The 15,604-nt window shown below is 33.5% G+C and overlaps 1 protein-coding gene across 3 annotated transcripts in view; it reads right to left on the bottom strand.

Annotated features, from left to right (window-relative positions):
- The window catches only part of MON2 (MON2 homolog, regulator of endosome-to-Golgi trafficking), a 121,119-nt gene that overhangs the window by 82,906 nt on the left and 22,609 nt on the right, over window positions 1-15,604 (bottom strand). For 2 of the 3 annotated variants that reach the window (XM_004276583.3, XM_012535478.3), the window contains exons 3-8: window positions 14,366-14,493; window positions 13,724-13,855; window positions 10,860-10,989; window positions 8,440-8,537; window positions 7,182-7,307; window positions 2,754-2,948 (exon numbers count right to left, since the gene is read on the bottom strand). In XM_004276583.3, the coding sequence (XP_004276631.1) occupies window positions 2,754-2,948; window positions 7,182-7,307; window positions 8,440-8,537; window positions 10,860-10,989; window positions 13,724-13,855; window positions 14,366-14,493 (809 nt within the window). Of the gene's footprint in view, window positions 1-2,753; window positions 2,949-7,181; window positions 7,308-8,439; window positions 9,696-10,859; window positions 10,990-13,723; window positions 13,856-14,365; window positions 14,494-15,604 lie in introns of those variants that run through there. The other variant, XM_049693959.1, reaches the window with a different exon arrangement.

The following is a 15,604-nucleotide window of genomic DNA, read 5'->3' as shown; positions in this document are numbered from 1 at the left end:
ATCATCTTGTCACTCTGCTGTACATTTTTTTAAAAGTTTCTTTGTGGATAGAAACAGACTATAAATAAACACAATACAGAAAATATAACAACTGATAGGTAAAAACTTTCCATCTTTAGAGAAACTAATCTACCTTTCTTAAAAAAGAACTTTAAAAGACTCTTAAACCCTTGGCACCAAGCCCTGATAGTTTACAGTTCCCTAAATAGCAACACATTCTTTTTTTTTTAATTTAACTTTGTTTTTCTTATATAGCAGGTTCTTATTAGTTATCTATTTTATACATATTAGTGTATATACGTCAAGCCCAATCTCCCAATTCATCCCACCACAATCACCCCCCTCCCCGCTTTCCCCCCTTGTTCTCCATACGTTTGTTCTCTATGTTTGTGTCACCATCTCTGCCTTGCAAACTGGTTCATCTGTACCATTTTTCTAGATTCCACATATGTGCATTAATATACGATATCTGTTTTTCTCTTTCTGACTTACTTCACTCTGTATGACAATCTCTAGGTCCATCCACACCTCTACAAATGACCCAATTTTGTTCCTTTTTATGGCTGAGTAATATTCCATTGCATACATGTACCACATCTTCTTTATCCATTTGTCTGTGGATGGGCATTTAGGTTGCTTCCATCACCTGGCTACTGTAAATAGTGCTGCAATGAACACTGGGGTGCATGTGTCTTTTTGAATTATGGTTTTCTCTGGGTATATGCCCAGTAGTGGGATTGCTGGGTCATATGGTAATTCTATTTTTAGATTTTTTAAGGAACCTCCATACTGTTCTCCATAGTGGCTGTATCAATTTACATTCCCACCAACAGTGCAAGAGGATTCCCTTTTCTCCACACCCTCTCCAGCATTTGTTGTTTATAGATTTTCTGATGATGCACATTCTAACCGGTGTGAGGTAATACCTCATTGTAGTCTTGATTTGCATTTCTCTAATAATTAGTGGTGTTGAGCACCTTTTCTTGTGCCTCGTGGCCATGTGTATGTCTTCTTTGGAGAAATGTCTATTTAGGTCTTCTGCCCATTTTTGGATTGGGTTGTTTGTTTTTTTTAATATTGAGCTGCATGAGCTGTTTATATATTCTGGAGATTAATCCTCTGTCTGTTGATTTGTTTGCAAATATTTACTCCCATTCTGAGGTTGTCTTTTTGTCTTCTTTATAGTTTCCTTTGCTGTGCAAAAGCTTTTAAGTTTCATTAGGTCCCATTTGTTTATTTTTGTTTTTATTTTCATTACTCTAGGAGGTAGGTCAAAAAAGATCTTGCTGTGATTTACGTCAAAGAGTGTTCTTCCTATGTTTTCCCCTAAGAGCTTTATAGTGTCCGGTCTTACATTTAGGTCTTTAATCCATTTGGAGTTTATTATTGTATATGGTGTTAGGGAGTGCTGTAATTTCATTTTTAGCAACACATTCTGAAATGACTTGATTTCCTACAGTATTGCCAAACAATGTATTAAATATATTATAGATATACCTCACGTGGCCAGAAATAATTATAACTACAGTGCTTATAAAGACTAGTTCTAAATGCATTTTACATAAATGGACTTGGAATAGGAAAAGAACATCTATGACAAGTATAACATAAATATGGAAAAAATCTTTTTTAAAAAATAGTCTCCACAGAATTTAGTATAAACTACCGATACGGTCTAATAGTTTGTTATGTTGTTGGTTATTGCTAACATGTAGCAGATTGACTTTTCATAGATGATCTATAACCAATTTTTTTTTTTTTTTTTTTTGCAGTACACGGGCCTCTCACTGTTGTGGCCTCTCCCGTTGCGGAGCACAGGCTCCGGACGCGCAGGCTCAGCGGCCATGGCTCACGGGCCTAGCTACTCCGCGGCATGTGGGATCTTCCCGGACCGGGGCATGAACCCACGTCCCCTGTGTCGGCAGGCAGACTCTCAACCACTGCACTACCAGGGAAGCCCTCTTTTTTTTTTTAAATTCTTTTTTCTTGTGATGAGAACTTTTTTTTTTAACATTAATTAATTTATTTATTTTTGGCTGTGTTGGGTCTTCGGTTCTGTGCGAGGGCTTTCTCTAGTTGCGGCAAGTGGGGGCCACTCTTCATCGCGGTGCACGGGCCTCTCACTATTACGGCCTCTCTTGTTGCGGAGCACAGGCTCCAGGCACGCAGGCTCAGTAGTTGCGGCTCGCGGGCCTAGTTGCTCTGCAACATGTGGGATCTTCCCAGACCAGGGCTCGAACCCGTGTCCCCCACACTGGCAGGCAGATTCTCAACCACTGCACCACCAGGGAAGCCCTAACCAATTACTTTTGTTAATTAAAATTAAGGTAAAATGCTGAATTTGACTTAACATAAAATTAAAAAGAAACATACCATCATATACCATTTTCTCTGAAAAATATTTAAGAGTCAATCATCACATTGAAAGAATTATGATCTGGAATATCACAACATACCTTGCATCCAAAAATTTATGCAAAATAGATACAATATTAGACTGAAAGTAAAAATTGATTTCTTATGCTAGAATTCACCAAATCTGATAAGAGGCCATCACTCTTCTTTACATACATTAAAAATGCCACATAAACATAAGAAAGGGAAGAATGAACTATTGAGTACCTAAGAGAATACCTATAGGTACTCGAAAAAGAAAGTTTGCTTAACTGAAGTGAAAAAGCTAAATACATCATCTTCTCAGAAGAGACTTCATGCGATTACACACACAAACACATATAAAAATTAGCACTTACCAAAAGACTGTAAAATTGCTTAATCAGAACAGATACTACTCTCAGCAAACGCATGCAGATAGGAAAATATGGTTTTTCAACTGGTGCTGGAGAAGATGAAGTGCTGGAACCTTGTCTGAACTTTATATTTGGAGAAAAGAGCTTTATCACAAGAGGACATACCCTTTCTTTGAGGAGGAAACTAAATTCCTGATGCTATTTGCAAAGATTAAAAAAAAAAAAGAAAAAAAAGAAGAATTAACTTAGTTTGTACTTAATGCTTATAAAACAGTCTCACAGTTAATAATAATCTTTAATAATCAGTATGAATAATTTAGCTTTATTATAAGTTTATACAGTTTACTATTTTACCATTTTACACACAATTCTGAAATTAGTATTGTTCTTTGAGAATATAAGATCAAACAATATTTCAAGAAGTTTTAAAAAGAATCTAAGTTCAACATTTAATAATTTTGGAATTAAAATGATGTTTATTACTAGGAATTTTAATTTTAGTAGGACACTAGCAATTAAAAACATAAAGAACAAAAGAAAGAAAATACATTACACAAATTCAAACAGATAAAGCATTTAAATAGGCAGCTGACAAAAAATCTGATTAATAAAGTATAATAAATTATATAATTCAGATTTTATTTTGCAAAGATAATTCTATTCATGCATAGAAGATTTACTAATTAATATTTTGTTCTACTTAGATTGCTTGAACAGAACACAAAAAGCTGATAAAAACACAATGACAAACAAGCATAATTATTTTAAAGTCTGGGAATCTTGCAAAGAATTCTTAAATTTTACTTAGAATTATGGCATATTATGCAGAAAAGCTCCCTTAACCTATTAATGCCTTGACTATATTAGCCAAAAGTAGTCCCATTATACTGACAATACAAAGTCCAGTCTATATTTAATGTCTAATCTCAAATATATATTATTCTGTTATTTTAAGCATCTCAATTTCATTGAAGCCGCAAAGAAACAATAATAAAAATCTACCAATCTAATCCTTTAATCTTACCAAAAAAAGGAAAAATAAGGCATAGAGCAGTTTATTTGTTCAGAATCACAAAATTTGTAAAATGTATTTTTTAAAAAAAATCAGGTTCATTCAAGGAAAAATATCAGCTTCACTAGAGAAAAAAAAAGAAAGAAAACACAGATAAGTAAAAAATAAAAGCTTTGCTTCATCTCACCTCCCAGAGATAAGTTAGTGAGTCATCATTGTTGACTCCAAATATATATCCTTCTAGTCTTTTATATCCATTTTTTTAAACATCTTTATTGGAGTATAATTGCTTTTATATCCATTTTAATGTACTTTTAATTCTTCCCCCCAAAAAATGGGATCTTAAGAGTTAAGTGATTTGAAATTCTACTCTCAAATCTGCAGTAGTTTCACTGACAAAATGAAAAGCATAGTTAATCCGTTTTCATACTTTATTAAATAACCTTAGGTATTGGTTAATTCATAAATATTACAGACAACTCTGAAAAGTTTTATCTATTCACTTTTCCCCCTCACTATTCAACTAGCTGCAGCTGGGTTTCCTCCACAACCCCCATCAACCACTCCATCTCCACTGAAACTATTCTCATTATACTCATGATCTCTGTGGACAAACACTGCCCTTTCAGTCTTACCAAATTTCTTTGAAGCACCTGACATAACTGATTACTTGGTTCATCTTGAAGCTTTCTCTGCTTTTGTCTTTTATTATGCCACAGTCTCTCAGATACATTCCTACATTTCTGGCCCCCATGTTCTTAGTCTCTTTTGTATGCTCATCCTTTCATGCCCAACCATTTAACAATGAGGTTCCTCAGAGCTCCAGAATATCAGGTCCTCACTTCCATATGTTATCGCCATAGGTGATCTCATTCACTCTCATACCTTCAATTAGCAACTATATGCCAGTGAAGTTTAAATTTATAACTTTAGCCCAAAACCTTACTTCTGAGCTCGAGATGTATAAATTAAACTACCATTTTGTGTACACTCAGGTATCTCAAAATGAGTAAGTTCAAAACTGAATAAACTATCCTTTCTAGCAAAAGTTCTGCCCATAGAGTATTCCACCTTAGTAGCAAGCAACACACTGCTCAAGCCAGAAAGCCAAAAGTCATCTTTGATTAGTAAGTATAATTAGTCCTATAACTCACTGATTTTATTTTGAAGAAGGTAAAAGACTGCTTTTTTTATTCACATTTCAATGATTTATTCAGCATTTACTTGCTGACTGTTTAATATGTACCAAGCACTGTGCTAGGTAAAGGAATTCAAGGTTAAGTTCGATTTTGTCCCTGCCCTTATAAAGCTTATTTTCTAAAAGAGAAGACAGATCCTTTCTTAGAGCCACTGCTCTGGAATATTCTTTTCCTATACTACCTATTTCCCCCAACTAACTACTCTTTATCTTTCAGGTGAAAGCTTCATAGCCTTCATTCATCACCAACTCTCCACCAGGTTTGGTACCTATGTTACTCATTTCCATAGCACTTTTTATACTTTTCCCTCACAGCACTCATCATGGCTTATCATTCAGTTAATGTTTTTCTTCCAATTAGATTGGTAAGTGCCGTAAGGGCAGGAATTTTATCTGTCTTATTTAAATTCTGTATCCTTGACACTGAACACATGGACTAGCATATTGTAAGGGATTGGTAAATTTTGATTGGATGAGTGAATAATGAGTGAATGAAAGCAAATATTTCTCTCTTGAAGATAACTTTGTAGGTGTAAATTTTAGGATCTTACAAAGAATAATTCTTTTTTCTCCTCTGCATTAGAGCAGGAAGAATAAAGTACAATAGATTATGGGTACAATAAATCTGGAAACATTTTTTCAAATCTTTTCCTACAAAATTAAAAAACATAATCCAAACTATAGACATTTCAAATTCAAATTCATTGTCTATGGCCATACCACCCTGAACGCACCCGATCTCGTCAAATTCAAATTCATTTACAAATTCATTCACTCATTCATTTAAATATTTATTGAACACCTGTCATATGCCAGGCACCACTATAGGCACCTATACAACAGTGAACTAAGTCCCTGCCTCATAGAGCTTACTTTCCTGTAGGGGAAGTGAGATCAACTAATGTACAAATACATATGTCAGGAGGAAATAAGTGACACAAAGAAAAATAACAAGGAGTAAGAAAGACAAGGGTGCTGCCATGAAAAACAGCCGCCATTTTACACAGTGGTGAGGAAAGTTTATCTGGTAGGTTGACCATTGAGTAAAGACCTCAAAAGAGTAAGAGAACAAGCCATATGGGAGAAAAGCATTCCGGGTTCAGGAAGCAGGAAGTACAAAGGCCTAGGAGCAGGAGTCCACCTGGGTCATTTAGCAACAACAAGAATGACAGTATGGCTAGAGGGTGAGGGCACTTACAAACTATGAAACCTTAGACAAATTATTTAACCCTCTTAAAGTCTTAGCTTCCTCCTGTGTAAAGTAGGAATAACTGGTACTTCTCAGGCATTTGTGCAGCTTAAAGAGAGTATGATATATAAGGAATTTAGCAAAGTCACAGCACGGAGTAGGCAGTCCAAAGTGGTAGCTGTTACAGCTATCAGTTTATACAAGATGATTAGTCGAGTTGTATCTACACTTATCCTATACTAATACAAGAAAGGGAATCATCAGTTAATATTGTTATCATTGAAAGCACTGAACAGTTGTCTAACACGGACCAAAAATTATGAACCATGTAGTAAAAGTTTCAGTCCCAACTCTTGGGCTAAAGGACCTTCTTTCTACTTTTTTCTCACTTGATTCACACATTTTTAGGTAAAAGCAAGGATAAAATAGATGATTTAGGGAGGGGCAGCATGGTAGGGAAAGGAGCTAGAGTAGTAGTTAAAAGTTCTAAGTTTTTGTTCAAGATCTGCTAATAACTAAAGAACCCCATGTAAATCCCTGAATCACTTTTGGACTTTAGCTTCTTACAAGTAAAATGAAAAGTTTGAATTCTTTCTCACTTTTTCCCCTATTAACCTTCTGTTTTGAAATAGTCTGTATAGCACATTAAATTTATTAAGCATTGACGACTTCTTTTTTCCATTTAAATTATGTTAAAGCACAAAGCTGCATACAAACAAGTAAAAAAATTAGTGACAATTTTTTAAGGCTTTTAAATATTATAAAAATAGCTCACGTACCACATTCCTCTGTACACCCTTAGATTGGGAAATGCTTGACTAGACACTCTAGGAATTCCTTCTAATGTTAAAATTCCAAACTGCTTGGGCACAACAAAAATTAAGATATCAGCAAATTATTATATGCCTAAAGTCTAAGGTTATAATTTTTTGCATTTTTTAATGTGGGGGAAAAATACATGTTACTCTCTTGAAAAGTATCTGTGAAAAAATTAAAGATTAATTTTGTTGCAAGATACTACAAATGGCTTACTTGTAAAAAGACTTGTGGAAAATCATTCAAGACTGACTCAAGTAATTCGAGGCCAAATGTTCGGGTCATTTCTGTCATGCCTACTAGCCAGTAAGGGGCATCAGCATTAACCAACTGACAAAGGTCCTGGGAAAATAAATCAAACAATGAATAAAAAATAAATAAAATATTTCACATGCTGGAATGAAATGTCCTTTCATTTTATAGTTCACAAAAATTTTTTTAAAGTATCTCTTCTTAAATAATAGGTTTTACTCCTTAGAAACTAAGTACTGGTAATTCAAATTTTGATTAATTGTAATAGTTGATTATGTAAGTAAACTAAATATATAGAGTGCACAGATAAGTGGTTATTCTAACATGGTTTTAATGAAAAACCACTTAACCCTTTAAACAAAATTAATAAAATTTTCAGTGCAGGTTAATCTTATTTTATTCACGACAAGTAATGTAAAAATCAGGTATTTGCATATCAAATTACATTAGGTAGAACAGAAATTTAGTACTTTAATTTTCCTATTAAAGGAAGTATTTTATATGACTAGTCATCCCTAATATATCTAGTTCAGGGTTTAATTCATTTTATTTCCTTAAAGTGAAACATAACATTTCATCATGTTAATTAGCTATAGATGCTCTTTAATGTTTTAGAATTTTTTTTAAATACAGGTATCACGGGCTTTTCAAAAGTTCGCTTTACCACTTAGCTTTTACAGAAGACCTACGTTAGCACCTGTTTTCTCTAACCAGAAGAAATCTGAAGAGGATTTTCACTTTTACAGAAAAAAAAAAAAAAAAAAAAGGCAAAAGTGAAAATCGTGTCAGCACTTGCTTTGCAGCGAGCCCATAGTAGAGGTAGCACACACCCCAGGCAGCAAGAGTGGTACTGCCAAGCTCTTTCCCCGGGAACTACACTCAGCATCTCAGCATCAAGCTGCCATAGCTTTGAACTGTGTCTGTGAGCATCTGTGCTTTATCTCGATCTATTTTGTGCATTCGTTAGGTAATTGTGTACTAAGGTAATTGCTTTTTCACTTTAGGCCATTTTGCCTTATGAAAGGTTTCACAGAAATGTGCTACTGTCAGATAGTGGGGGTAACCTGTACCTCTTTGACACTATAAAATTGGACAATTAAAAAAAATGACGCTTAAAAAACTGAATCAGATACAAAATTCCAAAATCAAAAATTCATACAAAACTATATTGTATAATAAAAATTATTCGTATAATAAAAATTATTCTTATCAACTGAAATACCTGGAAAAGCATATATGCATCTTTAGCACAAGGTTTGAGGGTACTGACAGATCTTCTGTTACTATTTCCTTGGACTAGTACTGGTTGTTCTACAACATCTGCAATCAAAATTAGAGGGGTTTTAGGAGTTCATAATGACCGTTAATAAATCATATATACTGTCCAAAAGGTATGCTTAAAATAAATACTTATTTATAGAATTATAAACTTTAATAATAACTTCAGAACCATGCCTCCAAAATGGAAAGAAAAATTGGGAATCCCATTTTTACACAAAATGCCATAAAAATCACTCTTCACTATCTTACATTCATTTTAATAAACTTAGTATCTTTACACATACATTTGATTTTCTCAGTACCCCTTTCTCCAGTCTCTTTATTTCATGGATTTAAAATCCACATGATCTTTGAATGTACCATTAAATATCAAACATATAAATATTTATCACATGGTTAATTTCTCTATCATCTCTCCATCTTCAAAAGAATTAACTGCTTGATCTGCCACAAGTACTATGTCAGTCACAGGTATTGACTAGCTAAGAGTCAACTAGAATGGGGCTTCCCAATTTCTTTGAATACTAAGAAGATATCATTCCCTGTAAGCTATGACAGCCTGTTTTGAATAAATGTTGACTCAATGACTACTTGAAAAGAAAGAGGTTCTAAGTATTTTCTACCTTATTAGAAAGTATTAAATGAGATATTAGTCTTTAGAGACACACAGGCAAAACTACCAATCCAGAACTTATATTGAGATTATGAATATACAAGACATTCAAACTGGAGAACTGCCCTGTTTTATCCCTTAAGTTTAATTCCTTAATATTCCAAACTGCTAGAATTCCACCTGCATTTCCCCTAGGAAAAGTGAGACAAAAGTCAGTGGGAATATTCTAATAAACCAACAGACTAAATGTCTGAAACTGAATGTGAAAAATCTGACCAATGGTTAATTTCAGGAAAAGTGAAGCAATTATTAGAGTAGGCACCATTATCATTACTTACTAGTATTGCCGTTTTTTACCAGTATTACCAAAAAAACACCAAATGATATGAAAGATTGCTAATATCAAGAGTTTAAGGGGAGGGCTTCCCTGGTGGCGCAGTGGTTGAGAGTCCGCCTGCCGATGCAGGGGACACGGGTTCATGCCCCGGTCCGGGAAGATCCCACATGCCGCGGAGCGGCTGGGCCCGTGGGCCATGGCCGCTGAGCCTGTGTGTCCGGAGCCTGTGCTCCGCAACGGGAGAGGTCACAACAGTGAGAGGCCCGCGTACCGGGAAAAAAAAAAAAAAAAAAAAAAGAGTTTAAGGGGAAAGAAAAAACTATGTAAAGGGAAAAAAAAGTTTAATCTTTTGTTTCTTGACTCCATAAAACAGAGAGGTTGCTCTTGGTAGCACCTTATGATCTTTTCAACTGATCATGGGAAAAAATTTACTTTTCATCCAATAAGGGTTAACAAATGAAAAAAAGGTTAAAAGTTATCAAATTATAAAAAATATAACAGAAGCATAGTATCTGTAAGCTCTGTGACAGGACATGTTTCTAAGTTTTTAGGAAATGTTGTAAATCACAAAGAAAAAGATGCTAAAAATTACAAATATTTGATGAAAATATGAAAATATTAAACTTTACATTATATAAATAATCTTGATTAATACATGTTAATAGGCAGAGACAAAGATTCACATGAGGGAAGCTCACTCTTGGGAATTTACCCTAAAGAAATAATTCATATGGAAATATATATGTAGGAAGACACTCAAAACAATACTAAACTAATGAACACAAGTAGTTCATTAAATTATAGAACAGCCACAAAATATAGTGCAACCATTAAAATTTCAATTACAAAAATAACATGAAAAATTCATATAATGTAATGTTTGGCTGAAAATACTTATAATGCAACATCTGGTGTGAAATGTGAAATTATCATCTTCGATATGAAATTATGAATATATTAGAAATAAACATGGAAAATAGAGTCCACTTCTTAGGGTGATAAAATTATGGGGGATTTATCTTTTGAATTGCCATTATCAATAATAATGAAGTTAAAATGAACAGGCTTTTTTAAATTTTTTGTGTGTGGTACGCGGGCCTCTCACCGTTGTGGCCTCTCCCATTGTGGAGCACAGGCTCCGGATGCGCAGGCTCAGTGGCCATGGCTCACGGGCCCAGCCGCTCCGCGCCATGTGAGATCTTCCCGGACCAGGGCACGAACCCGTGTCCCCTGCCTTGGCAGGTGGACTCTCAACCACTGCGCCACCAGGGAAGCCCTAACAGGCTTCTTAAAGTATTCTAATTTTTAGGTAGCCTAAGTTCATAGGGGAATGGCTGACAATCAATAAAAGAGAAAAGCATGGATGTTAGAGCCACCCACTGTCAAAAGGAAACAACTTATTTCACTTTACCTCTGTGTCGTTCATCTTCAGCAACCATCCTCTCAAAAACAACAGTAACAACTTGTCGCACTGTAGCAGCAGCTGTATTATTTGTAATATTATCTTTTGTGAAGTGTAGTCGAAAACAAAGAACAATTGCCTGAAAAAACAATTTCCATTTAGTGTGAAATAAGATTGAGGAACATGGTTATTATCTTTATTTTATCTGATGTAACCCAAAATTAAATAATTTGTTTTGCTGCTTCAATCACCTACACTAAAAGTCTCACTCTTTCATATAATAAAACTACAAAAAGCTCAGCATTTTGAAATAATTCAAACTCTCAGTAAATACACAGACACATAAGATTGACCAAGGTAATGTGAAATACTCCTTTCACAATCTCGTTCTTTTAACATGTATATAATAATGTGTTGTGCTTTTATTTTCCCAGAACTTTTTTTTTGCAAATAGCAAGTACTCAAACTTTGTTGTATCACTAAATCACCTGGAGAAATACTATATAAACTTGCTAAGCATAAAAATGAATAAAATAATTTTTAAAAAAGGAATCATTTTTTCTTTTAAAATCAACTTTATTAAGGTATAATTTATATACAATAAACTGTATCCCTTTAAAGTATATGATTTTATGAGTTCTGACAGTTATATTCACCTATGGAACTACTGCCACAACCAAGTATAAGACATTTCCACCATCCTAAAAGTTTCCTTGTGCTCTTGCAGTCCATTTTTTCCTCCACCCTTGGCCCCAGGTAACCACCAATCTGCTTTTATCACTATAGATTAGCTGGTATTTTCTATACAAATAGAATCATTCAGTATGTGCTCTTTTCTGTTTGGTTTCTTTCACTTGTAATATTTGTGAAATGCATCTACGTTTTTCTTTGTATCAGTAATTTATACTTTTTTATTCCATGGTATGACTATACCACATTCTACTTATCCATTCATCTCCTGATAGACACTTGGGTTGTTTCAGTTTTTGGCTACTGTACAAAAAACTGCTGTGAACATTCACATACAAATCTCAATGAGGACATGTATTTTCATTTACCTGGGTAAGTAAACACCTAGGAGTGAAATGGACAGATCACATAGTAAGTATAAGTTAAAATTTTAAAGAAACTGTTAGTTTTCCAAAGTTGCTTTACAATTTTATATTCCTGCCAGCAGTATGTGTGAGTTCAAAATTATTCCATATTCTCAACAACACTTGATATGGTCAATCTTTTTAAATCTTAACTATTCTAATGGGTGTGTAATAATATCTCCTTGTGGTTTTAATTTGCTTTTCCCTGATAACTAAAGATTCTGAGGCACTTTCCATGTATTCATTAGTCAGTTGAATAGATTATTTCTTAAAGTGTCTGTTGAAATCATTTGTCCATTTTTTATTGGGTTGTCTTATGAATGAGTTGTAAGAGTGTTTTCAATAAATTCTAGATAAAAGTGCTTTGTCAGATATTTGTGAATTATTTCCCCCCATTCTGTGGCTTCTCTTATGATTCATGGGTTTGTGCCCTACCTAAGAAGTCTCTACCTACCCCAAGGTCACAAAAATTTTCTCCTATGTGTTCTTCTACAAGTTTTACAGTTTTAAAAGAAGCCATTCTTGGAGGAAAACATAATAATGGTATTTTTAAATACTATGCCTTATCATATTAATTATATTAAACATTTAAAAGAAAGCATGCCTTTGATACCACTAACACTTTTAAAATTTCAACATAAAGGAAAAGTACACGTTATAGAGAAGCTTTCCTACTACCCAATTTTATATTATTTCTTTATACTTCATTTTTCATCCCCAAATATTACATTTCCAAATTAACCAAAATACCAAAATAAATCCTATATTTATTTATAAAACTATAATCAGTTCTTATTGCTTGGGTAGGTCAAATGATAACCTTTTATAAAATTTTAAATATATGTATCAGAACAATAATTTGATAGCTAGAAACCAAGAGGAACTATATACAACAAACATATATATAAAAATACATTAAATATTTTATAAAGCAGGTATGGGGTAAAAGAATAAGCTATTTGCAATTAAGTAAAATCTCATTATATCCTAAGAACATCAAATGAATAACTAGAAAAGAGATATAGTCTCTATACAGTATACTGTGATGGTATACTTTGCTACTTTACAAGTCAACCATTCTTAAAGGCATACAAATTATAATACAACTATTACTGAAACTCCAACAATTTCCCTAAATAGTAAATCATTAAGTAAAGACTGGTTTTTATATTACTTGCTGTACTTTCTGTTCTTTAGAAATATTTCTTAATTTTAAAAAACTTTTTAAAGAGTGAAACAAATAATAGAACAGCTGTTATATGTTCCTAAAGAGGGTGGGAATAAGAAAGGAATGAGAAATAGCTATCATAAATGCAGCCTTACCTAGTATCAATGTATCAATGCCAAAAGGACATTTTTCCAGATATTTAAGGGACAGATTTAAACTATCTGGCTTACATAACATATATATGTGAAATTATTTTTAAAAGGGGGAAAGGGAGAGCTATCAGGAATACCCAAGGTAATTGTGGAGAACACTGATACCTCAAAACACATTTTTTTTCCTTTTCCTCTTTCTCTATTCCTTTTCTTCTGCCACATCCTATTCATAACTAAGCCTGTCAGCTATATCCAAGGGGCTCTGCTTAATCACCCTAACCTAATTTCACTTCTAACCTGTGAAAAATAAAGCACCGATGGCTTTTAACATGCAATGTGCATTACTGAGATAGCTACAGGAAAGGTGCTGTTCAAACAGCACCAGGCTTTTCTCTTTCAGTCAGCTTATTCAAATACTGTCTCAAAGCACTTACGAACTTTGACAAACAGGATTCCTACCTTCGAGAGTGCCTCGTCATGAACTACTGTATTGGTTGTTAAAAGAACAAGAACTGTTTGAAGCAGCTTAAGTTCTTCAAGACTATTTTCCATTAGCTGCCAAAGCATGTTAATTATATTTCCAGCTGCAGTCTGTAAAACAATGATTTTAATTATTGTCAACAAATAAAATATAGGTGTTTGGGTCCTTAAATAAGAAAAGTGATGCAGATTCATAGTGATGAAATGTTTTTCCTTATTTTACCATCATAAGGTCAGATACAAACAATAGCTTTAAGTTAACGAACAACAAATTATCAGTTCAGATAATCTAGCAAACAGTCATGATTTTCTCTCCTACCTTTTAAAAAATAATTTATGAATAATATTCTCCGTCAGTGATATTGAAAACTTGCTTGGTTCTTAAGATTTCATCTATATTAGTGAACTATGAATTCTTAGATTACAAATGACTTGACAAAATGTACTTCGTTCTTTATTCTGAGCGTTTAATAATGAGACAATTTGGTAACCTTTTAAAATTAAGCCAATGTCCTTCAAGCACTATTGTACATTAAAATATCAGGTATGTTTTATTCTCTCCTTATGAAAACTCATGATTTGATTTGTAAGTGCACAGTTCAGATAAAATCTTCACATTACCTCAGACACAACTTCATGGGACATGAGCCTCTGAATGGCGGCTAAACATAGCTGAGTGATCTTCGGTTCCTTGGTTCCACAACCCATTAGAAAAGGCTGAACAACCTCTGAGCTGTTCTCTTTCAATGCTTTATTTGGAACACATATAAAATAAAATTTTAAACATAATTCATAAATAAGAATATTTTTATATAATTACAACCAGTAATGACAATCTTAATAAAAATCACTTAATGTAAAATAAATACCAAAATAAAAATCAAGCAGTAAGAGTTAAAATACTTCACATAAATACTACAGACTCTGTATCTAATCTACTCCCCCTTAAGTTCAGCTCTCCCATGCCTTTCTCCTGACACTCCTTCGGTTCTCCTCCATCTTCTTCTATAAACTCTTTAATGGCAATTTCTCAGAAGTTCTATCCCACGTCAGAGAAAGACTCTATTTCTTCAATAGTGCAAAAGGGAAAACAGGAATAAGAATTCACATTCTAGAGCAGAAAAGTAATTAAAAATAGTATATACATCAACCCCACCACATTTCTGAATGAATATTCAGAAGATCCCTAGAATTTTATTATATGCCTTGAATTCATTGGCTCTAATTTCTTCTTCAAGAAGTAAACTCATTAAAAACAATAACATTACTCCTCTTATTACTGAAATATTGCTTTAAACTAATTGGATGCACATGCTGTAATTCCAAATCTTAAAATAACTCCTTCTACCAAGCCAATACTTTCAGAAGTTTTAAAATGTCAACAAAAATGTAAAAGATTAGAAAATGCACAAACTGAATTATACATAATTAAATTTACAAAATGAAATTAAATCAATACACACTTACTGAATGGCTACACAAAGATGAACAAGACAGGTTTGTCATCCTCAGGGAATTTGAATAAATAACATAAAATTCCAAGTCAAGAGAACTTTAAACTTATGTGTTTGGTATTTGTTTTCAAATGTACTACATCCATCAATTATTTTTTGACGTTAAGAATTGTAATAAAGACACAGAAATCTGAGTTTTAACATGTTTTTCAAAAGAAATTGTGAGAAAGTCATCCAGAATCACCTTTAAAAGTGTAAAACTAGTGTTAACATTAATTTTATCACTTAAATCCCCTTCTTTCTTCTCCCAAAGCTCCCTTTATGGTATGGCAAATAAAGACTACTATTTACTACAGCATGCTCTGCAAAGTCCCTCAGTATGCCAGTATAAATCACTGATTTAGCA

Source organism: Orcinus orca, chromosome 11 (assembly GCF_937001465.1).
Source record: "Orcinus orca chromosome 11, mOrcOrc1.1, whole genome shotgun sequence".
NCBI classification, from domain to species: Eukaryota; Metazoa; Chordata; class Mammalia; order Artiodactyla; family Delphinidae; genus Orcinus; species Orcinus orca.
Note: the sequence above shows the minus strand (reverse complement) of the source record. Positions and strands in the feature narration are given on the sequence as shown.